The sequence below is a fragment of the Acanthopagrus latus genome, chromosome 8, assembly GCF_904848185.1.
Source record: "Acanthopagrus latus isolate v.2019 chromosome 8, fAcaLat1.1, whole genome shotgun sequence".
NCBI lineage: Eukaryota > Metazoa > Chordata > Actinopteri > Spariformes > Sparidae > Acanthopagrus > Acanthopagrus latus.
In genome coordinates this window covers 8,639,493-8,666,021 of record NC_051046.1, presented here as the reverse complement: position 1 = coordinate 8,666,021, position 26,529 = coordinate 8,639,493, and the positions used below count along the sequence as shown (strand labels likewise).

General features: G+C 43.8%; 1 protein-coding gene across 10 annotated transcripts in view; it reads right to left on the bottom strand.

Moving 5' to 3' along the window:
- The window catches only part of mef2aa (myocyte enhancer factor 2aa), a 73,504-nt gene that overhangs the window by 29,943 nt on the left and 17,032 nt on the right, over positions 1–26,529 (bottom strand). For all 10 annotated transcript variants that reach the window (XM_037107084.1, XM_037107086.1, XM_037107088.1 and 7 more), the window contains exons 2-3: positions 16,650–16,872; positions 7,909–8,112 (exon numbers count right to left, since the gene is read on the bottom strand). In XM_037107084.1, coding sequence (XP_036962979.1) covers positions 7,909–8,112; positions 16,650–16,703 — 258 coding nt within the window. In that variant the 5' untranslated portion in view covers positions 16,704–16,872. The remainder of the gene's footprint in view (positions 1–7,908; positions 8,113–16,649; positions 16,873–26,529) is intronic.

Genomic DNA, 26,529 nt, shown 5'->3' with positions numbered 1-26,529 from the left:
GTCATCGGAAACAAGAGATTTACTGTACTGGTCAGCACAAACCCTGAATCCCTGAAAATACGTTATCAACTCTACACAACCCGTGAAAATGTATGTTGATCGTTACCGTTACTTGAGTACATGTTACCTGCTTGCGTACTTTAACTTGTGTAATGGGCAATTTGTGCAATAGTTTTGCAAAAGGATGTCACTTAAAACATCTTTACTCTGTTACTGTGTGCTTTGGTCTATTCACTATAAATGATATATACTGTACGTTACATTACACTGCTAACCATTTTCCAAAGCACACTGTTGGGTTTGAGTTTTATGAACTTCCATCAGTTTCAATTCGGTGTGATAATTAAGACAGAGATTTAAAAGTGTTAAAGAGTATTTGTACATAATATCACTGTGCATATTTAGCTTACATCATTTTTTTGCATTACTTTACCTAAGAGTCTTGAGCTTCTCTGCCTTTTTTAACCATATATTTACATGTTTTAAAGTTATTTCAATGAAGATTTGAAACACCTGCTGTTGTATTCTGTACAGCTGAAAATATATATATTTTAAATAAGTCAATAAATGGGAAAGTGTGCCCGAGCTTTGCTTTAAAACATCTATATATTTCAATCAATTAAGTTTGACATGAATGTATCAGTTATATAAGTTACAGAATACACTCAAAGTAGATCTGTGACTGTTTCAAATTAGATATGGCAGGATTTTGCCGTTTGAGTTGAGTTGTTTCCACTGGGCTTCAGTCTACGAGAGCAAAACTAACGAATGATGGAGAGAGAAAACAGAAGTGTGGTGCACAGATGCGTTCAGGGGGAGGAACGTTTTCTGTTATTCTTGTGATTGATTTTTTTGTTGTGTTTTGTTTTGTTTTTTTAATTAATGCAGGTCTGTCAGCATGACACTGGACACTAACTTGTGTTCAGTTTGTTGTTTCGGAGTTGAGTGAATAATTTATCATCTCGGAGATCTCTTTCTCTGCGTTGGCAAGACTGACAGCGACGGAGGAAACCGGTTTAGATCAGCGGATTATAACATCAGATGAAAAAGGATATGATAAACTTACAGCGGAAAAGCAACATACATTATTTAATGATGTATGATATACTAAAACTAAGATCATGTTGGGTACGACACGAAGTGTAAACAAGCAAACTCATAAGTGACTATATGAATATTTTAAAGTGATACTAGACAACACACACCACGATGTGGTCGTGGTATCGTTCCTCCAGCTCATTGCAAGTTTCTTAACTGTAGCCACAGATGGTACGTTCAAAGCCAGATCAGATAACACGATTCTTTAAATTTATTTATATTTTATGATTGCTTAGGCAGAAGTTATAACTGCATGATAACAATACAACATCACATGCCTTGTCAGCTGTGATGTAGATGAAAATGAATGTGCTTGATACGAAGGAAGTGGGATTTATACACGCTAAATCACTGGTGATGTTTGGTGAAGGGAGTGCGACCAGTTGTTTTATCAACTATCTCAAAGTGTGAATGCAGAAACTCTCACTTCAATTTGCGATATCATTTTTCACTTACATTCCACGCCTTTTACTTTCATATCTCTGACCTCTTTCAACCTACATAAACTGTTTCATGTGTTCACAACGCGAAATCTACTTTCTATTGGCTCAGTTGGGATACATTTCTTGATTTTATTACTTATATAATAATCATCCCGCAGAAGACCTGTCTATTTTATCTGTTAATTCATTTTTTTTTCCTCATTAATATACGATCAATGTGTTGAAAAGGTGCATACTAGCTAGTCCCTGTGTGCCAGCCGGTGTCTCATCTGACCAATCGGCATGTTTTTTGTGTCGCCATTATAAATACACACTCAGGACAATCTGCCTCTGCTCCTCTCACCAGTGTGCTTTGATATTCAAGGATTTTTTTTTTTTGTGGTTACTGTTTAAAACAAACACAAACAAGCCGCGCACCACAATACCCTTGACAGACTCCGGAGTTGAAAGAGTACTGATCTGCTAAATATTTGCACGGCTGAAGCTCGTGTTTTTCTCACGGGAATATTTGATCAAAAAATTCCACTGATGGGGAATCAGACGCAGATTTAAAATGCAAATTGTGTTTTTGTTTCGCGGGGAAGTTGAGGTGTCACGATGGGAACACCAGCAGAAAAACAAAAGAGGTAGGAAAAAAAAAAAAAAAGACTAAGAACCTGTAAAATCTTCACTAGTTGTAGTGAAATATGTATTTCTACGTGTTAACGTTAACAATATCACCTTCAGATCTTTAATCTGCATTTATAGGCGTCGACTTGGAAGGATTTCTCTTTTTCAAAAGACAAATCAACACAATTTTTAAGAAGCATGTGTAAAACTGAGAGCCATCTTTGATTGAAATGAAACTCCATTATTCTTTTGGTCTAATCAACCCAAGAACCTGATTTATCGAGTGACAGGGTTTTTGGACAGTTTTCTGTTCATTTTTTTTCTCCTCTCTTGCTCTTTCATCTCTCTTCCTACCACCCCTTCCACCCCCATCCGTTCTCCCGGCTTCCATTTCCAGTGAGCCACCAGCAGGAGGATAATTGATCAATCATGCTAATTGAAGAGTCTGGACAGCTAGCCCACCATAGCAGATGTGCCAATTTGCATTCATTAAGAAAGAAATGAGTCTTAATCACTACTCAGCCTTTGATTGACAACATAAACATCCCCCTGTTTGAAACTCCTGGTGCCCGCTCAGCCCAAAGCACTGTAAAGGATTCATTTCATAACCGGTGATAAAAATGTTTTTCTTTTTGAGCTGTAGGCCGCGGGAGATGCACTCCTGAAGCACAGCATTGGTTTGCAAAACAAAAAAAAACAAAAAAAAGAAAAGATGCGGAATAAAGGACACGGTGACGAACTGAACCCTTAGTTTTGATCGCATAAAAAAGCTTTTGTCATTTAAAGAATCTGCGAAGGGCAGTCGAGAAAGTCTCAAACAAAAAAAAAAAAGGGGGGGAAGTCGGTGTGACTCAGATGAAAACACAAACCTTGACATTCGGTAATGGTCAGAATTTGCATTCCTTATTATATGATTAATACGGCTCCATTCATAACAACGGCTGATAGCGATCATGAAATAAAACCTAATGGAAATGACCTGATAATTTTATGCTCATTTCCTCTCACTGTAGTGGTCTTGTGAGAGGGGAGGCGTTCCTTCATAAATAGAGAGGAGATTGTCTGTTTTTTTTTTTTCCCACCCCAAGTCACATTAACAAAGGACGACCCTCTTTATTATGAGGAAGATAAGCAGAATTTCCCTATGAATGATCTTCTTGGCTGTTTGCTCTCACAAATCATCAGGGTAAATAGAAGAGGAGCGCTGAAAAGTCAGTGCTTTGCATATGGGGCAGTCCAGTTATTTACAATTACAGAGCACTGGTATTTGACTTAAATTGCATTCTCAAATTGGGTTAGAGTCTGTTCGCAACCCCGATTTTATAGGATTACAATTAAGCGTTGATTTAATAATTCCGCGCGCCTGCAAACCTGACTAATCCAGATATACGCCGCATACCTTTAATTGTACTGAATGGCTCAAAGAGAGCCAAACGAAAGCCTGTGAAGTTGCGATCTGATTTCAAGGTTTTCTTCTGGAGACACAGTGATCTTTGTGTGCGCCGGAGGAACGGTGTGAGGTTATAGCCGAGCAAGAGCAAAATCTCATTAGCTCCACAAGCAGAGAGGGGAGGAAGAGTAAATATTATTAGATTAATCTAATGACTAACGGCAGCATTTTCATTTGTGGCATAAACAGAACTCAATACGGAGCACAATAGGAGAGTGCGCCATGAAACCGTCAGTCGTGACAACTCCACTCGGTTCACAACAACACGGCCATATTAAATACAGTGTTTACTGTGCGTGTTAACTCTTCTGCATCACAAACATCTTGAGGACACAGCACGGGACTCTCAAATGACACTGCTGCTGAAATTTTTAGGCAACAGATCAATATTATACCATTATCGTGATATGAGACAATATATCGTCTTAGATTATAGATATCGTTATATCGTGATGTGGCCTGATTGTTGACTTTTCCTGGTTTTGAAGGCTGTTAAAGTAAGGTGAGTTTTCTCAAGAGTGTTTTGGGAGATTATGAAAAATACAAAGATATATTAATGAGGGCTGTCATGATTTTAGTTTTTTCGTTTTGCAATTATCCATAGAAATCCATACAATCCATATTTTTTTGCGTCTGAGAGTCCATAACCATGAATCTACAAATGTGTAAGACAATATCACTTGTGTGTGCGACTTTTTCTGCCGCATTAAGGTGCATAGTCACTACCTACTATGACAAAGCAGGAGCAAAAGGTGATGTATTATTTACATGATATTATCGTGTGTGCATCTTAAACATTTATATTCAAATATCAAGATCATCCAACCATTTTTAAATGACAATTCATGTATATAGGCCACAGGCCTAGTTTATATCACGTATCGCGATAAGCCTAAAAATGTTGTAATATTTCTTTAAGGCCATGTCGCACAAATCCTAGTAATTATGTTGTTTTTCTGCACCAAGCAAACAAGAGGGCTGTGGCTCTTTATGATATGGTTTTGACAAAACAACACATATAATACATTATAATTATATTAAGAACATTCCACCCTAATGCCATTTAGAGATGTCTGAAAATAAATGAGGGGTTTGTGTGACACACAGGTGAATGCATAAAAATAAAGATTTCATACAACAGTTCACCTGTCGCCCGGAGTGTTGCTAAGGTTAAGACCATCAACACATGCGCACGAACGTGCACACCAACACACACACAGGCAAAAAAAAATTGGTGCCCACTGCTTCGCTTTGGACTGCGAGCCAAGTCTGAGACAAAGTCCATAGCCCTCCACTGGGTTATCAAACTGTGGCCCAGGCATGCATCCATCTGTGGAAAACATGGAGACTGTTCTCCCACACTGCACAGCTCAGCCTTTATCTACAGATGGTACTACTGAGCAGGAATGTGACCTTTGATTCAGTTTCTCTCACGGAACGAGCATCCCAGTGAAAAGCGGGAGAGGGTTCTTTTTTTTTTTTTTCTTCTGGCCTCCCAAACCAGACAAATGAGCACATGATTGTTTGCATGGCAAAGATTGGTTTAACACAATTTAAGTGTCCAGCGTAAGTGTGCTCATGTGAGGCCCATTTCACTGGATAAACGGGTGGAGGGGGTGGATTCTCCCCATTCGATACAAAAGCATCAGCGACTGCATGTTATGTACAAAGATCTGTTGGGCAAACAGTTCAGATGAGATCTTAAAACGCTGATCGAATCATAGCTCTTTTTTATCGAGATTATCAACCACCTCTGACACAACTCGCTGGCCAAGTGAAACAGAGGGGCTTGTGTGGTGATGCTGTGAAGTGGACTGGGTGGGTTACTTCTGCTCCGCTTCTTCATTTCTGAACCTTAATCACGTTGCCAGTAGGCAGAGGGGGGATTTGTGCGTATCTGCAAAGACGCTGGCCCGAGTGAGCGGGGACAACAGTGGCTTGTTCTCGCCTTTTGTGCAGCTGGGCAGCTTCCTTGAGAGTAGCCAGAAGGGCCGAGCGGGCGGACTGCACGGGACCTCGGTGCCACATTATGCACAACATATCCCGCTGTTGACATAAGCACACATCGCCAGCCCACAGATATATGTGATAAAACAGCCCGAGGTGAATAACCCCATAATGACTCTGACGTTGTGGTGTTTTGCCTGTTTAAAAATAAGACACTTCCTGAGTCACGGGAAATAAAAAATAAAAAAATTGTGGTCACCGTTACATAAGTTAGGACTGTATCCATGTATTTTTCATGCAGGTGAGCCCCAGCTCTGCTCCGAGGGCCCCTGATGGAGGAGTGACTGCTCGAGTCTACTGGATGCCAGAGCACTCTTCTGCAGCTCTGCCAAGCAGGTAATTCACAAGCAGCAGCAGCATGAATAAAAGATAATGGGCCACAGCTGACTCCTTTATGCTGCATGTAATTTCACTAATTCCTCCAAGTGAAAGTCTTTTCTCCAAAGCTGGGGATTCTTGAAATTTTTCAATCTCGCCCATCTCAAACCCCTTAATGTCTCTTAATTGGGCCGCAGTAATAAAAAATGCTGTGTGTTTTTAGTGGGCAGGTGGCGGTAAAAGTACTGCGATGCAGCGTGATAAAGATGTATCTTGGTGCAGAAGACGCTAGTCTAAGTGTGTTTCAAAGACAACTTTACACTAGCAGTGTTCTGATCGCATCAATGGGTATTAACATACATTGTATATGCTTTTATTTCGTTGGAGCGAAGATACCGGCCTCTTAAAGCAGATCTTGAATAAGCTGAGAAACCACACGTGTGCCAATGAAAGATGTTTGGAACAGGATGTATCCCTAATCATTCTCATTTACTTTGGCTTTCTATGCCTCTGGCTCACAGTTTTGTATACTGGCATAACAAGTGGCTTACTCTTCCGCTAGTCGGCCGGGCACGCGGGAGCTGCCAGGAAACCCAAGTGCTTGTTGAGTTTTATAGAGCGGTATGGAATGCACTAAACACTGTATTCTCGCTGCAGCAATAGGCGAGCTGATGGTCTGTGATGAGGAGCAGCCGGAGAGCCGAGCCCTACAGGTACAGTATCTATGGGAAACAGAGTGGAGGCCGGTGGTCAGCAGCTACTGGGTGCAGAGATAGGACTCCACGTCAGTTGATGGGCACAAGGGAAGATGAACTTATCAGGGCGTGCAGACCTCCTGTACCCTATCTGAATGGTGACTAGAAGGAAACTGTTACTTGTTCCTCATCTTGTGTGTCTAAAGCATTACCCTCCAGAAAACCTTTAAGCCCACAGAAAAAAAACACATTTTACAGTCTGAATCCAGTCTTAAAATACTTCATAAACATTCATCAACATAAACAGGGTGTCTGCAGGTACCAGATGGTGAAATATAATGCTTTTTAAGACCTGTTCAACATCATTTTTGACCAAATTTATGACAGACTATTGGAAAATCATTGTCTTTTTTTTTTAATTCAAGCATTCCAGGTAAGGCTTGGACAAGGTAACAAGGAAGGTCGGAAAACAAAGTTAGCTGGCTAACTGTACTGAGAAAGCTAAGAAGATTCAAATAGCAATGGCACAAGTGGAAAGAAATAACAGAAAAAACGCTGTCTCAGGTTCAACTAACTGAGCTGGTTTAGCAGACAAATAATACAGAGATGTAATGTTGGCACATTAAACACTTGCCGCACAGCAACTCTGATGGGACACACTACGTTTTTGCTAGAAGGCCACACCGGTTTTATGATTATAGTATGATTATAAGGGTGGGATAGGTTAATCTACATTTTGTGTAGTTTGAGCATAAAGTAAAAAGTAAGCAGCTGGTAAGCTTACATTTAAGCTAAATGGTTCCAACAATGATCGGATCCACAATTTTGTTCAAGGGAACGGTGCGTTTCATTTGGTCGCCTGTCACCATAACTTCCAGGGGAGAGTCAGCGGGTGAGGAAGGAGGTCAGCGAATGTAACTAAACTTGCCTCCATGAACATTTCTGCTAGCTAGATTTTCATTGGCAGTGGTGATTGTTTAACAATGAAGACTACAAGTCCCATGATCCCACACTTTTCTGTCTTTTATTTTGATGGAGATTACTCAGGAGGCAGAAATTACATACTGTGCATCTATAAGATGGATTAATGAAATCAGATAAAATGTACACATTTAAGACTATTAATGACTTTTAAGGCTTTATGTTTATAAAATTAAGTTTAAGACATCTTCAAAAAGACCTGAAGACACCCTGCTACATCAGACGAGAGAATATTTGATCAAAGTTGAATCACAGAAACATTTTTTCCATCACAAAGTATACTTCTAAGAAGGTGGCGCTCACTCACCTCTACGATGTCCGAGTTGGTTCTGCTCTCATGGGGTTCGTTGTACTCTGTGTATTTCAGTAACACTTTGTCCATGTCTGTGCTGGCGTACTGGAACAGTTTGTTAGAGCTGTTGAAAATGATGAGGGCTATCTCACAGTCACATAGTACGCTCAGCTCGTAGGCCTTTTTCATCAGACCAAACTTCCTCTTTGTGAAGGTAACCTGGGAGAAACACACAGAAAACAAAACCAGCCATTACAGAGGGAAAAATGGTCCCTCTAAATCAAACAGATGAAATCTCAGAGAACAAATTTGAAATTTGTACATCTACACACGAGCGTAAATGTTCATTCTGCATTCTTATTATACCAGAAGGCTGTAGTTTATTCCTCCGACTCCATGTTTACTGTACAATTGTCGGTGGTTGAAAAAGTATTCACATGTTTTACTTAAAGTGGAAGCAGACAACGTTTCCCCTCCCTGGCGTTTCCAAGTCGTATTATTTTTGGCGCCGTGGTCACAAAGACAGCCGGATCACTTTTGGGTTTTTTCCTCAGTAGCGAGCACTAACAACACAGGACAAGACACGAGTTTACTCATTCATTTAGTCTATACTTGAGACGTGAGAAGTGAAATGGTGCCAGGCTGCCAGCATGACTGGAACGATAGTCAGCCTTCATTTCCTTTTTTTGTTGAGCCCTGTGGCAGACAAAGATTGCATAGTGAAAGTAAAGTTTATAGGGAATCTAAACGCAGATGGTGTTATTACTCTATGGCCATTACATTGTGCAATGAACATTTACTTCATGATGACAAGTTAAAGCAGAGAACTTGTCTACTGCCAGCTTCAGTAAATGTAGCAACACCACTTCATCAGACACAGAAGTCTTTTATTGAAGTAAAAATAGAAAGTTAGTTAATATCACAAGGAAAACACACATTGTGTTACATTTGACTGTCCATACTGGAATCATTTTAGTGCTGTATTGAAGATTAAGAAGTAAAGCTGCAACGATTAGACCGGTGTGTTTCATTTCCTGCATGTTTTAGATGTTTTCATGAACTGACGCACCTGATTCCAAATCAAGTCATTGGTGATTCCAAATCAGGTGTGTTGGGGCGGAAAAATCGGTCATTGTCGAGCTTCAGCAGAGCTCGAAAAAAACAATCGAAAATGATCATTTCAATCAAGTGCGCTGGGGCAGGAATACATCTAAGGATATGTTCCCAACCACCAGCCCAAATCTGTTTTGTTTTTTTTGCTTTTTTTGGCATATCCAGAATGTTTCCAGATTGATTTCAAGGAAGTCTGGATAGCAGAGAAAACCACATTAAATGCAATTTTTGCCAACTGGATCCAAAACCACATTTGGAGGTGATAATTGATTCAAGCAAACATGTCAAACATCCACCGGTTCCAGCTTCTCAAATAGAAGGATGTGCTGATTTTCTTTGTCATTTATGGCACTAGGTGAAGAGTCTTTTAGGTTCAACTGATGGTTGGACAAAAAGGCACAAAACAAAATATTTCACTCTGAGATGTGGTGAAGTAAAACAAAGTAAGAGGAACAAAAAATTCGAGAAGCACCTGTATTAAAATCCAGTAATCCAGTAAATGTAGTCTCACCACTGACGACTGTGGTGGCAACAAACTCTCAATAACACTGCAGAGCTGCTTAATGCTGATTATTTTGTATAAAATCTCTGAGTAAATAGTTCTGCTAAGTTTTAAAAAGCTGCGCGACTGAAAAACAAACACTGTCATCTGGAGCGTACAATGTAGGCTAAGCCAGGAAAATAACAGTATTAACAGCCTCATTATGTCTCAACAATGTTACTGTAACCAAGGTGACAGATAACAAGATCAGTCCTCCTTTAGGAATGATCGCAATGACATAGTGCGTGTCTCAAACGTCTAGTTATCAGGACAGAGGTCAGGGTAAGAGGCACGAGTCAGCGAGCTGAGTCAGAGCTTTGGCAACAACAGGGGTCCATACATTACTGTAGCCCCTGACTCCATATACGGAAAGCTATCTCAGTAGTGCAGCATAAGCCTTGTAACATGAGCCCTCAGATGGGACTTGGGGTCATACATCACTCCAATGGTAACGCAACCCTCTCTGCAAAGTGACTTTATGTCCTGTACCTCTGCAGCTCTGTCTCTGTGGTCGCCTCAGACCCATACACACACATGTCATTATGTTACACCACCTCTTTACAGTATATGCTACAGTCATTTCTCAAGCCGAAATCATCCGTCAGCCAGCGGGGAGGACAGAAACGTATCTGTTTTCTCCCCCGTTTGGTTTTGTAATGGTTGTTTGCAGAAAATAGCTTCTCAAAATGTGTATATTTGGGAGTCAGATTTATGTTTTCTCTCGCAGCGTGCGTCCTGTTAGACGTGTGCTGCTTCGACGTGGCTCGTGAATGTGCTCGTAAAAAAGCTGCGCTTAGAGCCGCAGAGGAGCGCATGTGTCTGTGTTCTCCATCAGCTTCACTGACCTACTAAGAGAGGAGTTGAGCAGATGAGCTGGCTTTGTTCAACTTTAATTGGTCACAGCTTGCGGCTATACCCTCATTTTAACTGGTATAATGCAGTATAATCTTATGTGTTGCATAGTGTGGATGTAACCGTCGAGGCGGTGGGGTCACTCCAACTGTGATAAATGAATTTCAATTCTTCCACACTACAGGTAATTACACAGGACCATTATTCCCGCTCTAGACATGGAGGAGCCTGTCCTCGTGTCACTCTCTATTCAATGTGCCGGCGTTTGCCGAGCTCATCCGACAAAACCAAATTCTAAAATGACATTTCCTGAAATGACAAGGTTTGAATGCAGGAGGAGCTGAATCAAATGACATGTTTCCTTCGCAAATCGCAGACACATAAAGCCTTTGAGTGAGTTTGGTGGAGCAGAAAAAAGCATTGTGTGGTTTTGTGCGTGTCATTCTGATGAGTGTCTCAAGGTGGATCACTGCATAGAGGCGGTCGGAGGGATACGGTCCGAGCGGTCTCACTTCGAGCGGATGCCGTTCCAACCCTCTGATACTCGTCTCCTCTGCCCACTCGCTCATTTTGCCCGCTCACATATTTGTTTGTTTGCCTAACCAGCTGGAAAGCAGGGGCTGTGACGTGGGGGGAAATGATTAACAAATTGTATGCTCTTTAGCAGATGAATGTGGCTGTTAAGCCATGGAGATGTCACCTTTCAGCAGGAAGCCCAGGATGAGACGCTGAGCGAGGACTTTGTTCCACCTGGATGCATGGCAGAGTGCTGAGTGCAGGGCTGCTGACCCAGGCACCGCTTCATTTCAACCTCAGCAGCAGCACTGAGACTTGGTCCTCGCCCCAGCCATAGACACAGTGCGCCTCTGCAAAAGCCAGCTGCTGCTCACACAGCCATTAAAGGTGACGACCACATTACTCTTCTCTACTCACACAGTTGCCTTTAAAAGGGAAAAAGGAGGCTGTTTTGTACAGTTTTGCCCTATTTTTTTCCTTTCGTTAGAACACATTAGAAGTCCACCTCAATTTGATAACTCATGACTAAAACAGCTCTGAGCTGAAGGACCTACATACACCAATATAACCTCCCTCCACCCCCATCTTCTCTGGGGTGACGGGTGAGACGGTGGAAAACCACAGACATCCTTGAGGTCAAGTGGGAGGTTCACTGGCGGAGCTTTCCTATGGTTCACCAAGTCAAAAGACACCCACAGAGACGCTCAGTGTGGTTTTCAAAAATGAGAGCTGCTCCTATAGTAAGATGTGGTACACATGTAGTCTACATCCCTGACTAATTCATGTCATTGTCGCAGTGACAGGATTAGTCTCAGTACTGGAAAGCTGCGTTGTACGAAGTACATCTTACAGCTGTTCAGAGAAACAAAATGTCAGCGCAGAAGAGAAGGGAGGCCGCGTTTGAACTTCCAGTAAACTGGAGTGATTCCAACTTTCTCTGCTTTTGATAAGGTCATTATAACAGCTCACACAATAGCAGGCAGATCAGTGACTATACCAGCATTTCATTTAGACTGCGCCAGGCTGACCTTTTTAGAAGCTCTCACAGTGTCTAGATGAGGAGATAATTTTGATCCCGATTCACACTTTCTGAAATTTCAACTTTTCCCCCAAGCGCCCCATCACCAGTACCTGTATACATTGAGCTTTAACTGGGCTTGGTAAGTCAGTTCTGTTTCATAATTTTAGTGAGCTTTATATGGGTTTTTTGTGCAAGAAGGGGCTGGACAATTAATCAAAATATTATGCTGGAGCTGCAGTTTTTTGGTAAAGGTAAAATGTGTCACAACGTACCTTATAAATGAAGCAGCATGCTGCCCCGGCCCACAAATCATACTCTCCAGACATGAGGAAACACGCTTGTTTGATACCGACCCCAGCAAAAATCTGACCATCATTTTTTTGTGGAAGAACACAAATAGCGACTCACAATTCCAATATCTGTCAAGATAATCACAATATGATTTTATTTTTGCATGTGCAAGCCGACGAGACCATAAAGCATGCTGCACGCTGCACTGTGCATTTTGCTTCTCTAAAAATGTTATCAGACAAAATCGGTGCCATGGGGAAAAAGAATGCCAGTGTAGATTCACACAGGGTTTCCCCGAAAAAGAAAAAAATCTGAGGTTATCACTGAAACTGAAACTCAAAGGGGAAAACAAGGGAGCAAAGTTGACAGTTTCATGATAACCAGGCGTGATGCAACCGTTTATATGCAACATTGCAAAGTTTGTCCTGAGACGAATGCATGTAAAATCTACGTCATGAGCATATGTGCCTGTCACCAGGGCTTTCCCTGCAATACTTTGTTTCCCTCAGTCTCTTCCACAGACACTGTGCAGTATATAACAGCATATGCTATAACAGACCCCGCCGCACACATCCAACCACTGTTGATGTGTCAATCATAAGGTCTATCAATGTCAGTCCTCAGGCAGAGGTGCCAAGCTGACAAACAAGACATCTGGGACTCAGAGTGCAGCTGTGACTGGGGCATGGCAAGAGATGCTTGAGTCACTAACACCTTCAGTGGGGTGAGGAGCTGGCGGCCTTATTAGAACCTCATGTCACCTCTGATGGCCCCCGTGGCAGACATGAGAGTGGGCTTGAGAGTCAGAGAGGTCTGGCACCAGCTGGCAGAGTGACCCAGGCCCTGTGGCTGCTGCCCTGGCTATGCAGCGCCAGAGCGTGTGGACCTGGGAGACAGGCCAGGGCCACCGCGACTGTCTGCCTGGATCAGCGCTCGCTGGGAGAAAGGACAGCCCCAGGACGCCCATGTGGACAAGTGAGGGCGCAGAGGCCTCGCCGACTGGGTGGGATTGACCTTGAAACCTACAGTAGCCGTGACTGATCCTGTTTAGTGGAGAGGGTGACATGTTAGTTAGGAGAATGCGAGCAGGTTTCCTCGAAATAATCTCTAATCCATGTGGGTGATCCAGTTTAAAGACAACCGGCTTGTTCAGTTTATTGTAATTGCTGGAAATAATTCAACATCATCTAAAAGTGGGAGCATTTTGGCGATGCATGACACCCGACAGAGAAAATTAAAATCACCATCACCCGACTTTAATGTTTTGCAGCTTCATTGCAGTTCTTACGGACAATACATATCATGTCGGACAGTGATTAAATATGCACTGGCAGTCACAACAGCGCTCCTCAGTTTCGTCCACAGCCTATCAACAAGCTCTTAACCTGTCACAAAAATAATGACAAGGGCTCAGAACTCCAGGAACGGGTGAATGCTGAAAAAACGGAGGTACGCGCCATGCTGCTCCCCAGAGAGAAAGTGAGAGAGAGCGTGCGCGAGAGAGAGCTGCACTGTGCCTACAGGCATCTGAAGTACCAGAGCAAAAATCCAAAATGAGCCACAGCAAGGGCAGGCAACCCTCCACCCAGCAGCAAAATCATCAAACTTTTAATGACTTGGGCAATTACCCCCAGTGAGCCTGCTTAATGGCATCCAGAGGACGTCACCAGACACTGCTCACTAGGCTACACCAGCCTCTTCCCCACGCTGACTTACAAGACTAATGTGTACCCCCCTGTAGATCCACGCGCAGCATGGCGTCTGCTCCGAGACGAGGCAGGTGAAAGACCCTGAAAATGTTCACTGAGCGCCACTGGCTCTGCTGTTGTTATTCTGCACGGTTTGCGAGTTACGAACCTCCAAGTCAAAACACAACAGATATTCAAGGCCAAATTTCACTTCCGTATTACTCCAGTGTGTGCTTGCAGGAAACAGAGAGAGAGACGCTGTGTGTGACTCAAAGGGTAATAATTGCTGCGAATAGTGTAAATGAGGAGAATCAACCAGGGAGGTGCGGTTCGTCTGGTTGCTATCCAGCGTTCATTTGCAACCGGCGTGTCAGACGGGCTGACGGCTGTGCCGCTGTCTTGTAGGACCATCACTTATGCAGGGCCTGGCTCGGGAACTGGCTCTTTACCGTCCTACAGTATGCATGACGGGACCTCTGCAGCCGTCATGTCTCATTCCGTACACAGCGGAGACGCACGCTCGCACATGATGTGTCCAGTATTTCAGTCGTTGTCTTATCTTACGTCGTCTGTTTTGCACAACACACTTCATTACCCTGACTTATGGAATTGTGTCATCATAAACTACAGGTAATGACTTGAAGCAAAAAAAAAAAAAATCAAAATATCAGCCAAGTTCACTGCCTGTCTCAACTCTGCACTCACAGTTCCTGATAGATTGTGCAATTACAGACCTGCTCAGCCTTTTGCCACGCTCCGTATTATAAATCCTGAAAGGTTAACAGCCCTCCTAAAGCACTTGCAGTGATAACGCAAGGGAGCCCCAGTTGTCCCCACACAACATCCCGTACAGCAATACTATCTAATTAGCCCACTTAAGGACTTCTTTCATTTTAATGCTATGACTATGGATAGCTAGCAGCAGAGCGGCGTAGATAAAGATTCAAATTGTCTCCCGACAATGGGGACCATATGCTAATGGCTATTCCCCCTTGGTTAGGAGCACGCCCCAGGGAGATGGCACTGTGCGCTTCATGGCCCTGGAAAAAAAGAAAAAAAAGAAAAAAAAGGAGAGGAAGACACACACGCATACATCACTTTATTCCAAAGCTTTATTTTAGCATGGCGGCCTATTGTCACAGCACATTCTCTGCTGAGCCAGCTAAAACCAGCTAAATGCGAGCTCAAGTGCCTGCGCTCTGCTGATAAACTTTCTCTCCCAAAAAAAAAAAAAAAATATCCAGGGAAGCATTTACGATCTGATGCAAACAGTCAAGTTTGGGAGACACGTTCATAATAAGCAACGTCTCTCTCTCTCTCTCTCTCTCTCTCTCTCTCTCTCTCTCTCTCTGCAGCCGAAAACAAAATGTCTTCCCCTCACTTTCGGTGTAAAGGACGGAGCGTCTGAAGGGGTTAACTTCACCTGGTGAACACTTGACAACCTGTTTTCATGTAATTTCCTCTCTGTCTTCCTCCCCCCCGCAGTGTCACAGGTCATTGCATACACTGTAGATACCAGCAAAGAGGTGATTCCTCTCCCACCCTCCTGTTTGGATCCCACCCAGAGCCAGGTGTTATACTGATAATTGGCCCACAGTGTGGATTTTTGTGTTGCACTTGGCTGAACTGCTTGCCTCAGACGGAGACACGGTCAGAACACCAGTCGGCTGCTACCGTATCGTGTTAATACCCTCAGGAGAGGAGGCTACTGTACCTCCATTATATTTCTGTACGCGCAGCAAAAAAAAAAAAAAAAAAAAAAGTTGCTCCACCTGTGATGGAATGCAAATGATATTATTTACGAGATGTGTTCCAGTTTGCTATGGGAAACCTTCGCAGCTTCATTAATTGGTATAATTTGTCAAAAAAAAAACTCCCGCTTCCTTAACTTAGCTCTTGTATCAACAGACGAGTGGCTAAAAAAGAAAATGAACCCAGCCTTCCTGCTAAAGATATCCAAGGCTGTTATTCTTGTTTCCAACAGACTGTTTTGTACGATGTTTTGCTGTTTAGGAGTTTTATATATAACACGAGCAGACAGACTGAATTCCGGCTCGCTCCCTCACTGCGGCTAGCTGTGACCAGCGCAGCCGAGGCTGAGAAGGGTGCTGTGTGTCCCGCTGACCCACCCTGCAAATGAGAGGGTGCTGTGGCGCAGTGGCTGCTCCTAATTACTACCAAACAGCTGCAAACACACAGGGCTACAGCGAAGGGGCCCAGCCGTACTGCAAGGCCAGGGGACAAGCCCTACAGTGTGGGGAGGCCACAGGCGGCCCGCTGTGCTCCTCGCTACCCTCGGTTCACTCCCACGCCATGTGGCCCCCGCTACAGCCCAGCGCTCCTGCTGCCTCATCAACTTCTCGGGCTGAAATTGCAGGGTGGCAGGGGAATCATGTCTGTAAATACGACCGCACTGACAAAGAAATGTCATGGTCCCTGTTCAGCTGGCCGGAGACTTTGGGGAGGGAGGTATGTCTGTTTAGATCCGTGCAGACCATGACAGCTGCTGAACTCGGGGCCGAGGCAGCAAAGGAAAACAGAAGACGAGCGTAACCTTCAGAGAGGTGCAGGGCAGTCTGTGTTCTCAGACACAACAGAAGCACACAGTAGCATCTTGTGAAGTAAGCAAAGAACTAAGCAAAGAAAAAGGCTAATATGGTGAGAATATTTAATGTAAACTGCACATGCTCCAGAGAGAGAGAGGTGGATAATTAACAGAAATCATGACACTCACCTGCCTGTTCCTCTCGTCCATGATCCTGGTGATCTGTATCTTCTTCCGCCCCATGGCTGCGTCCTTTCCGGTCTCTCTGACACCTCGACAATATCAGAAAAACAACAAAACGATTTCTTCCTCCCCGCTCTCCTAGCACATCGTGCAACAGCCGCTTCTTCTTGTATACGCTCGCTCTTCCCTCTTCTGTCTTCACTCACTCTTCGACAGACCACACCACAATCTGCAACAGAGGACCAAAAGAGACAGACAAAAAAAAAAAAAAATATTAGAGAGTGGAGGGGGGGAGAGGCGGAAGAAAGTTAACTTGACACTCGACAATGTTCCACCTTCAGGCACTTCAAAGCACCCGAGGGCTCTGTTTTCTGTTCTCAGGCACAGTCAGAAAGCATGAGACCCGCTTGGTGTAAATCTTATCTCGTCTGCTGCTGCACTTGAGCTTCAGCTGAAGTCAGTGAAAGACGGCTTCACACTTTCAGGGCAGCTGCTATACAAGACTCACACACTGGCTCGACTGAACTGCACCTACACTCTCTGCACAATAATCACAACGATCGAATTAATTTCACCACTGTTTGGAACCATTAGTTGGTGATTTGAAAACTATTCTGAGGGCTCTGTTAGAAGCCAGTAATTTGAATAACGTAGTTTGATATTTTGGGAAATGTGCTGATTTCCCCTTCTGGGGAGTTAGATGAGAAAAACGACACCACTCTAATATCTGTACCTTAGATACGAGGCGACAGCTAGCAACCGGTTAGCTTAGCTTAGCTTAGCGATGAAGAGGAGGAAACAACTAACAAAATACACCTGCCAGCATCTCTGAAGCTCACAAACTAGCACGTTGTACCCTGTGTTTTAATTCAGTACATAAATGTTAAGTCTAAAAGACTGTGTTCAAAGTGTTCACCGGGGCGTTAGGTGCCAGATGATTTCTGCTATACTACAGACTGATATTAATCTACGTAGGGACCCCTTGAACCAGCTTTCATCACCAGTAAAGTACAAAAAATTAGACATCAATTTCCAACATACATTAATGTAGTTTCTATTTGTTATGATCGAGGTTTGAAAAAAAAGTTCACCTCAACAGAAAAAAGTTTTAGAGTCTACCTTCCCTCGCCTGCAGAAACAGAACAGTCTCTCTCTTCTCTGTCTGAGCTGACCCACCCTGATGCCAGCTTTGCTCTTAAGATGATTAAGAGAGCACCCTGGCTGGGGTTGACAGTAGCTGAAATCTCCCTGAGCTGGAGGAGAAGCCATGGGGTGTGAGCAGGGTGGGAAGTATATTCCCTCATGAGCTTGTCACCTGGCCAGTGGTTCAGACCGCACCGTTCCCCAGAGAGCATCTAACTCTGTCCTGTCTGCGCTGCCCGGCAAGAAGAGATATAGCCCCCCTCCCCGGAGGCGCATCCATCACTTACACCCGGCAAATAGAAAATGTCTAAACAACTGCATTTCCCCTATGAGCACAAATGTAGAAAGGTTAACAACTCAGGCCATTAGATGCAGTCAGCACTTGTGAGGTGAGGAAGCCAGGGGCCGAATTGGCAGCGAAATCGAAAATGACCAGTTCCAGTGGCACACAGTCATTATGGGTTACAGATGGACTGGCATTATGGTGTCTGGCTGTCTGAATCGGGGCTCCACTGTAGGCAAACTTGACTGAGATCACCTCGCTAACTACCCACGCACGGCTGTCAGAGCCAGGAAAGTAACCGCCTGAACCCCCACAAAGAATTTCCCCAAACCACATCACAACAGGCCAGGGAGAATGACGGTGTTCTTTTTTTCATTCACCATTTCACACACACACACACACACACACACAATGAACAGAACAGTGTTCAAATGAGAGGAAGGTTGGGGGGGGATCAGATATACCAGAGCCCTCCCAAAAGCAATTGTGATAATGTATTAATTTCATAACCATTCATTTCAGGATTTTTTTTAACCATTTGCTTATATATTACTGAAAATTAAAGGGATTTTACTGAAAAAGGAGGCATGCTCGATGGATTTCTCCAGCAATCTCAAGTTTGTCCCTTTTACTTTACTTCACAATCTATTTTGATAATCAATGAATCATTTTCTTGTGGATTTTTAGTAAGAAAAATAGCTTCTTGTGAGTGAATATTATCTGGTTTCTTTACTCCTCTATGACAGTAAACTTGATATTTTTGGGATAGGGACCAAACGATCATTTGAGGACGTCATCTTGGGCAAAAAGAAATTGATTCATCAAGATAATAATCAACAGATTAATCCACAAAGGAAATGATCATTAGTTGCAGATAATAGACCACTGTGGCGTATTTTAATCTACAGTACACTGAGATAAAGACACAATCTGTGTTTGTACTAGTCGGAAGCTTTGGAGCTTTCACTCATAATGTTGACACTCAAATTCTAAAATCAACAGTCAAATGCAGGAGCTCTTTATTTCGCAGTTCTATTCATCCTTTTGAAACTTGGCGTATCTGCATAGCTGCACATAAATATTAGGCTACACTAATATTATTAGTGTGAATCTATTTGTAGAATGACGGTGCTGTGCAGGGTCGTTTCATGTGATCCAAACATTTCCAGTAACTCCAGAGCGCCCTTAATCCAAATGTCAAAATGTATTGGAAAGGGATAAGTGTGATCGTTTACACCACCGCAGAAACAAAAATCTATTTAGTCTCGGTCACATTTGCGGTGAATTACTTAAGTCTTTACCAAAAACTAAAGATCGTATTATGTTTCGGCATTCGCTTGGTTTAATCTGCTCCATTTAATCTGGTGAATCACTTCATGCAAATTGAGGATTTCTAAGGCGATGAGGTCATAAAATATGAAGACAGACATTATTCAAAAACCTCAACAGAAGCTTTGAATGCAAAGTAAAAGTGACATTTGTTACAGCCCTGCATAGTAGGCAACAGTGTTTATGTGCCTACGTGTGAATCTGGTGTCGGTTTAAGGGAGCTTCTCTGAGGTGGACTCACCTGCAATCATCTGTTGAGACGGATCTGAACTGACCACAGCAGGATTACGGTCATTGAGATCGTATGCGAATGTGTTCATGACTGTAACACGAGTGTGCGCATCTAAAATTACAATCTCACTGCCCCAAAATGCTCATTTCATAAAAAGTCCCGTGGAATCGTGCGACACAAGAGGATCAAGACGCTCTCGTACATCCACGGGCATGCGCACATCTCCCCCCCTTCTCTCCCCACACAGACGAGCTGTCAGAGCAGGACAGTTCGAGTCTAGAGGCATAATAGCGTGTGTCATGACATTTCTCTTACACAGATACGAAATGACAAGCTGAGAGGGCCTTCAGACTGCAGGTGTGCCGCGCTCCCAACTTAGTGTCCGCATTCATCAAAAGTTAGTCGAGAAAAGCTGACAAAACGTCATTTTTGGGGGGACGAGGGGGATTTGATTGATCTCTAATCTGATGCTGCGGTTGATCATATCACAACATATTTCAGTGTAGATCAAGCAACACAATTTCCAGAGCTAAGTGGGAAATTTAAAACTGGCACCGCTTGCCCAGATAGACATGTCAGAAGATGGTTAGATTACAAAGGAGAACAATGTCCGCACTGTGACGGAGGCCATGTTTGTGCGTGACGCTACAACTTCTCTCGAGTGTTAAACAGGACAGAGTAGCTGTTTATGGCCTAAATCATGTGCTCTTTTTGTGTGTGTGTGTGTGTGTTCGTGCGTTTGTGTGTGTGTTGTAGACTACGTCTCTCCAGAATCACACAATATGCGCGCTGAAGAAAACGCAGTAAGAGGGTCATAAAAGTGTATTTTTTGGTGAAACGGAAGCGTATTAACGTGTTTTATTCCACTGAATCATTGCCAGTGAAAAACATGCTGCCTTCACTTAGAGACTATTTTTACAGAGGAGCACAGAGGACCAATAGAGAGCTTCATCACGTGGTGAAAGGACAATCACTCAAAGCCCGACATCAGGAAGAAAACCTATGAGCTTGCGGTGGACCACCGGAGGAACAGGAGGATTCCTGTCCTGGTCGTCATCCAGGGAGAGGAAGTAAAGAGGGCCGACTCTTCCAAGTACCTTTGGGTCTAGAATAAAAGGAATCACCATCTGGGTTGTGGCGGAGTATGCTTCTGTGTCAACATGTTTGTACAATGTCAGCCATGTGAACTGGCTCCGGATGACACAGAGTTCCAGTGGGTTAACAACAAAAAAACCCCTCAAGCCATGCGGCCCCACAGCAACTCTGTTCCACAACACATTTAACGACTTAATACAGTTCGTCGGTGCAACTGGCAAGCTATTAACAATTGCTGGAGAATTCAGCCTCCTCAATGAGCCCCATTCTGTGCTCAACAAGGAAATACATGGCTTTCAACCAAGCCCCCAGGAAGGGCGCCAGGGCTTTGAAGCTGATTTGATATAGTGGCAAAACCGTGTAATTACAATGCCACGTGGTGCGCAGCAGTTGCAAAAACGTACACAGTGAAAGATGCTGCGAAATGATTTATTTTTTTATTTTATTTTTTTCAAATATCAAAATTCAATCAAGTCGGTGCAATAACATTTGGGAAAGCCTAGATGAGCCGCGCCATAAATCACATTGTCCACATTTAAGCGAGTGAGCGCCAGCGGGCTCCGACACTGTATCTATCCGCTCCTCAGTGCATCCACGTATGTGCTCTCCCAAATCATAACAGCGTTTCCTCAGTGAGACGTGTGGCAACCGCAAAAGTTCATGTTTGCACAAGCTGCGTCGCGCTCCAGTGATCATGATGTGATTTTGATTGCTCTTCTATGAGTAAAGACACTCTGCTGATCCAACACCTGCCTTCAATCAGCTCATCACCTCTCCAGTATTCAGGCCTGGCTCTTCACCCCTTCGTATAAAAAAAATGTTTTCTCAAGTCAAATGTGTTTGGCGAACTACTCCCTCTGTTGTTGTCTAGCTTGTTATTCATTGTCTTCCCCCTTCACCTCTCACCTCCCCGTTTGCCTGGCTGCCAACACTTGTGCAAACTTCATCCTGCACACATTATGTGAGTGTGTGTGTGTGTGTGTGTGTGTTTGTGTATGGGCGGGGCTCTCCCAAGAAACAAAAAAAAATAAGAGTCAAATTCTTGCTTCACACGCTTGTTATGCCAGATCACAAAGTTGTAGCCATCCATGACAGACAACAACGCTTCAAATATGGGTGTTGCACAACCACATGGGTGATACTTGTTGACGGGATGTAAACGTGAAGCCTACAGCAAAAGTCTCGGCCGACAAATCGTGTATATAATTCTGTAAATAATGATGGGTCATTCGTCAGCCAACAAATTGTTGGATTAGTATTGGAGAGGAAACTGACCTTGTCAAGCAGACTGGAGATCTGCCAAATGTCACACATTAAGCACAGTGCATAGTTCTGATACATTCATTCACTGCATTAAGCTAATGTGCTTAAAGCTGCACAATACCTTTATTTTTAGATTTACTTCACGATTATTTTTCAACAGTACATTTAGATGAAAGCCCGACGGCTATGTTGGTTGAGTGATATCATTGCCAATATTGGGCGATCACAGATGTATTGGTATCGGCATGTAAGTTGTCCAACATGTGATGATATGAAAATGTATAATGCAGTAAAGATGCAAGGGCAAATTTATAACAATTAAATTCCCAGTGAAGAGTGCTGCTTCAGAGCGCTGATATAATTTTAGACAGTACAGTTTGTAGTTGAACTGTAAAATATCCTGCTTTGGCACACATATTGTCACATACTGATTTTTTTTTTTACTCTCTAAAATCGGTATCGGCATCGGTCAGGCTCCAATTCATACTTCTTTTTTGGCTTAAGTTTGACAAAAAAAAGACTGACATAACAGCCAGCCCAATTAACACTAAAACCTCATAAACATGGAGTTTAAAAATGCCATTGGATGAGCTGGGCTGTCTGCCAAGTAGGTGTTGGTCTGGGTTTTGCACATTTCCGTGTAGACGCACTGAACATCTCAGCTCACAGCAGCTAAGAGATATTTGTAAGGTCTGTACCTGTTCACAGCACCAGTATCTATGAGATAAAACTTTATGATCTGTCTGATTTTATGAGGTTGATTTACCGTAATGCTGCAATTTCATAAACCTAAACTAAATAAGCAACATTTGTAAAAGTAAAAAAAAAAGCACATTTATGTACAAACGGCTTTGCATAATAAATCCAACAGAGAGAAATGTCTGGTACCAGATCAAAAGGAAGATTTCAGTGCAGGTTCGGGTTGCACACACAAAGAAGCACTTCGTTCATCGCTTACTCTTTTAAAAAGACCTTGATGTGATACACCTGGTCCACTTTGATATAAACACGTCCAGCACTTCTGAAAGTTGCTTACCCAACATTTGTCACACATAAATCAATGTGCAGAGAATATGTGGCCACAGGAAGCTTGACGGAAAGTCAATATGACACGTCTAACACAATGAGTCCGGGCTGTCGCTGTACCTTCAGTCGAACACACATGGAAGTTCTGGCACACACAGTGGCTACAGTATAAAGGAAACCTCTGTGACCAGAGCCACTTTCGTCCTCCGTGACGAGGTGTGAGACTGGTCAAGTGACAGGAGGGCCGGTCTGCCTCCACCTCCCGGAAGACAGACCGTGGAGACACTGGGAGGCTCGGTGACAGGCCTGGCCCTTTCACGATCAATAAAACATGCTCAATTCCCAGCGTAATTACCGGATCCAGCACGTCCTCCTCCCTCTCCGCTTGTAAGTCTGTGTTCACTCCACACAAAGTTGAGGCATTACTCCCTCAACTGTTGTCCTATATAACAAGGTAACTAAATTACATCGTAGATTTATGTTGCAGGTAATGAGCAAAAAAAAAAAAAAAAAAAAAACGAGGCCCGTGTATGTACTGTATGTTTGTGAATTGATTTTCTCTAATCTTTTCCTGTGTTCATCTGAAAATGCAGAATATTAAATCTAATTTGTTAGAAGGTCATTTTGAAAATTCATCCTGCCTGACTTATCGAGAAGCACCAAACTATGCGCCTCCACTTCTTTGAAGGTGATGGACGGCAGCCAAAGTCTTAAGCACAGCCGTGACAGTTGTGCTTCCTGTGCAAGGCAGCGTTAGACTCGGTATCCTACCGCAGGCCGTGGGCAGACAAGACTCAACTTCCTGCCCCTCCACTTCCTGTTATTCAGGACCCCTCTGCGTTGCCCTCTGCGGGGGAGTCAGAGGGAGCCAGGGACAGACGGAGAGGAGGAAGAAAGGGAGGGACCACCTCAGGGACACCCTTCCCCTCTGATCCCTTCCCTTATTACCGTCCTGACCATAAGTCCGAGACTAAACAACAACAGAGGCTCATCTCTTGTGGCTTCATTCCGCGTGCTTATTATGTTTACTGGAAGGATCATTACACGGGCTGGACGACGTGCACACGCTGCTCCCAGCCACTCACTTTACAATTAGTAGGCAGGGACCTTTCCTTGTTATTCAAACACTCGAAGCGGTTACATAAGAGTGAATCACGGCTCTCAAAACAAGAGTTAAAATATGTTAAAACAAACAGAAAAGTACGTGTCTGATAGAACGCTAAAAAACAAAAAAAAGAAAAAGCCCTGCGTGTGTAATCTGATGTGCATTGACACTGGGGGGGGAGGGGGGATTCTGTGAAAATAATCCATGACGGCGTTCTAAAGTGTATCGAACTCAAAGTGTCAACACTGTGGCTTAGATATGATTAGCTCCTGGCAGACTGGAGACATAAAGCGGAGCGGCCTAAATCCACAGTTTCTTTCTTTTTTTTTTTTTTTCTTTTTTTCTTTTACCGATTTGTTTCAATGGAGCCTTGACGCGGCGCGCGCGAGGAAATGAACATCCAACCTCTTTGTTCTTGCTTTTCATCAGGAGGTGCTGTACCTGTAAATGGGGCTGTTGGCCTGGGGGGGAGTGGAGGCGAGCCAGCCCCTCTCACGCTCTCTCCCTCGTTCCCTTTTGTGCGAGCGCGCTTATCTCCCTCTCCAGCAGTGAAAGGCAGGATTGTGGCCCCAGCAGCATCACTAGTGTTAATGTCTCCTGATGCTAATCTGACACACGGCTGATCCCTCAACAACCACTTTCTCCTCCATCCCCTCCTTTCAAACTCCCCCCACCACCACCTCCTCCTCCTCCTCCTCCTCCTCTTCTTCTTCTTCTTCTTCCTTCTCTCTTCCTCGCTTGCCTTTTCTTTCTCTTTCTTTGAACTCATGTTATACATTCCCTCACCTCAGTTTCCAAGGCAACTAATGAGATATAATTAATAAGAACTATTGCAAGAGCACGCGAACAAGAAAGAAAAAAGAAAAAAAGTGAAAAGAGGAGGCTTTGAGAAAATGTAGCGCGAGGTGGGGCAGTCTGCAGAACGTGGACTTTCTGCAGCACTTCCCCTTCCTCTGCGAGGCATCGCTCGGGGTGACATTTCTCAGAACGGAGGTGGACGTAGGTTCTCGATTTCTCAAGGCTGTTAACCCTGGAAATTGTTTTTCACGAGCCGCTCACAGATTTTAAAAAGCCACGCAAGGAGGTCCTGGGCCATCCTTCTTGTCTAATTTCATCAAGCAAAATGTTTCCTCTTCATATTAAATCAGCCGGAGCGTAACTCGATCAAACACGACAAAAAGCGCGTTGTTCAAAAAAAGGGAGCTGTGACCTGCACGGTGGGGACAGCCCACAAAGCCTGCAGTGAGAGCCTGCGCCGAAATGGCAGCCAAGCAGACAGCGAGTGGTTAATCTGCCCTGATGACTGGTGGCTCAGTCCAACTCTCCAATGACCCAGCTGTAATCCCACATTGGATCAATGCAAGTTCAAACAATCCTCCATGCTGCTAGCACCTTGCTTTGGCTGGGGAAGGGGGGGATGGTGCCGTAAGATGGGGACCAGGAGACGGAAAGCTACTTATCACCTCCAAAATGACATCAAAAGGAAGGAAAACCCCACAGGATGAACCTGTTCTCGGCGAGAAAGCGTTTCATTGTCGGCCCGACTCAACGGAAAACGATGCCGCTTCTCAGATGAAATGCCGGACAGGCATCCGATCTACGAAAAAAATCTGAACGCTGATGAGTGGATGCAACGACCAGCGACCAAAGGACATCACATGCTGACAGTATTACCAGACAGACATCCTCCATCTCACTCTCACTGTACTGTCAGGGGATGAGAGCACCACGCAAGGTGACTTTGACTAAGTGCCTTGGGGTTTCATGAGAAAAACGCCATTGACATTACATTAATTTCATGTCTCTTTTTTAACTGACTTAGTGCCACAGAGCCCTGAATAGCAGGAGGAGAAAAAAAAAAATAAATGAAGCAGACGTTCTCTGCTTCAGCTTCGAGGCAGCGGGGATCTAGATGGGCCAGGAAGACAACTGGTGACGAATAGGCGACGCGATCAGCCAGCAACTTTTTCCCTCGCTGTAAGAGTCATTCGACAGCGAGACGCGCGGCGGCCCGACGGTGCAGGATAAGCGTTAGTCAGAAAAAACTTTCCACTGCGTTTTCACGTGTGTTTGGGTTTGATAAGCAGGTGTGTGTATGAAAGAGAGACGAAAAGAAAACGAGAGAGAGAGAGAGAGAGAGGGAGAAGGAGAGAGGGGGGAAGGGTAAGGGAAGGGAGAGTCAGACAGAGAGAGTGGGAGAGGGAGAGAAGACAGTATGACTGTGTTAACTCTGTGGAAAGATGTAAGGGAAACAAGACTAAAAGAAGCACCACGCGCCCATCCCATCCCACCTCTGTGGTAGTGTGCGGCAGCGGCGTTGTAACATAATTACTGCTGGGACACTTCTATTCCCAATGATCCATTTGCGTCAGTCAGGTTTTTCGAGCCCAGCCAATGAATGGATTCTCAG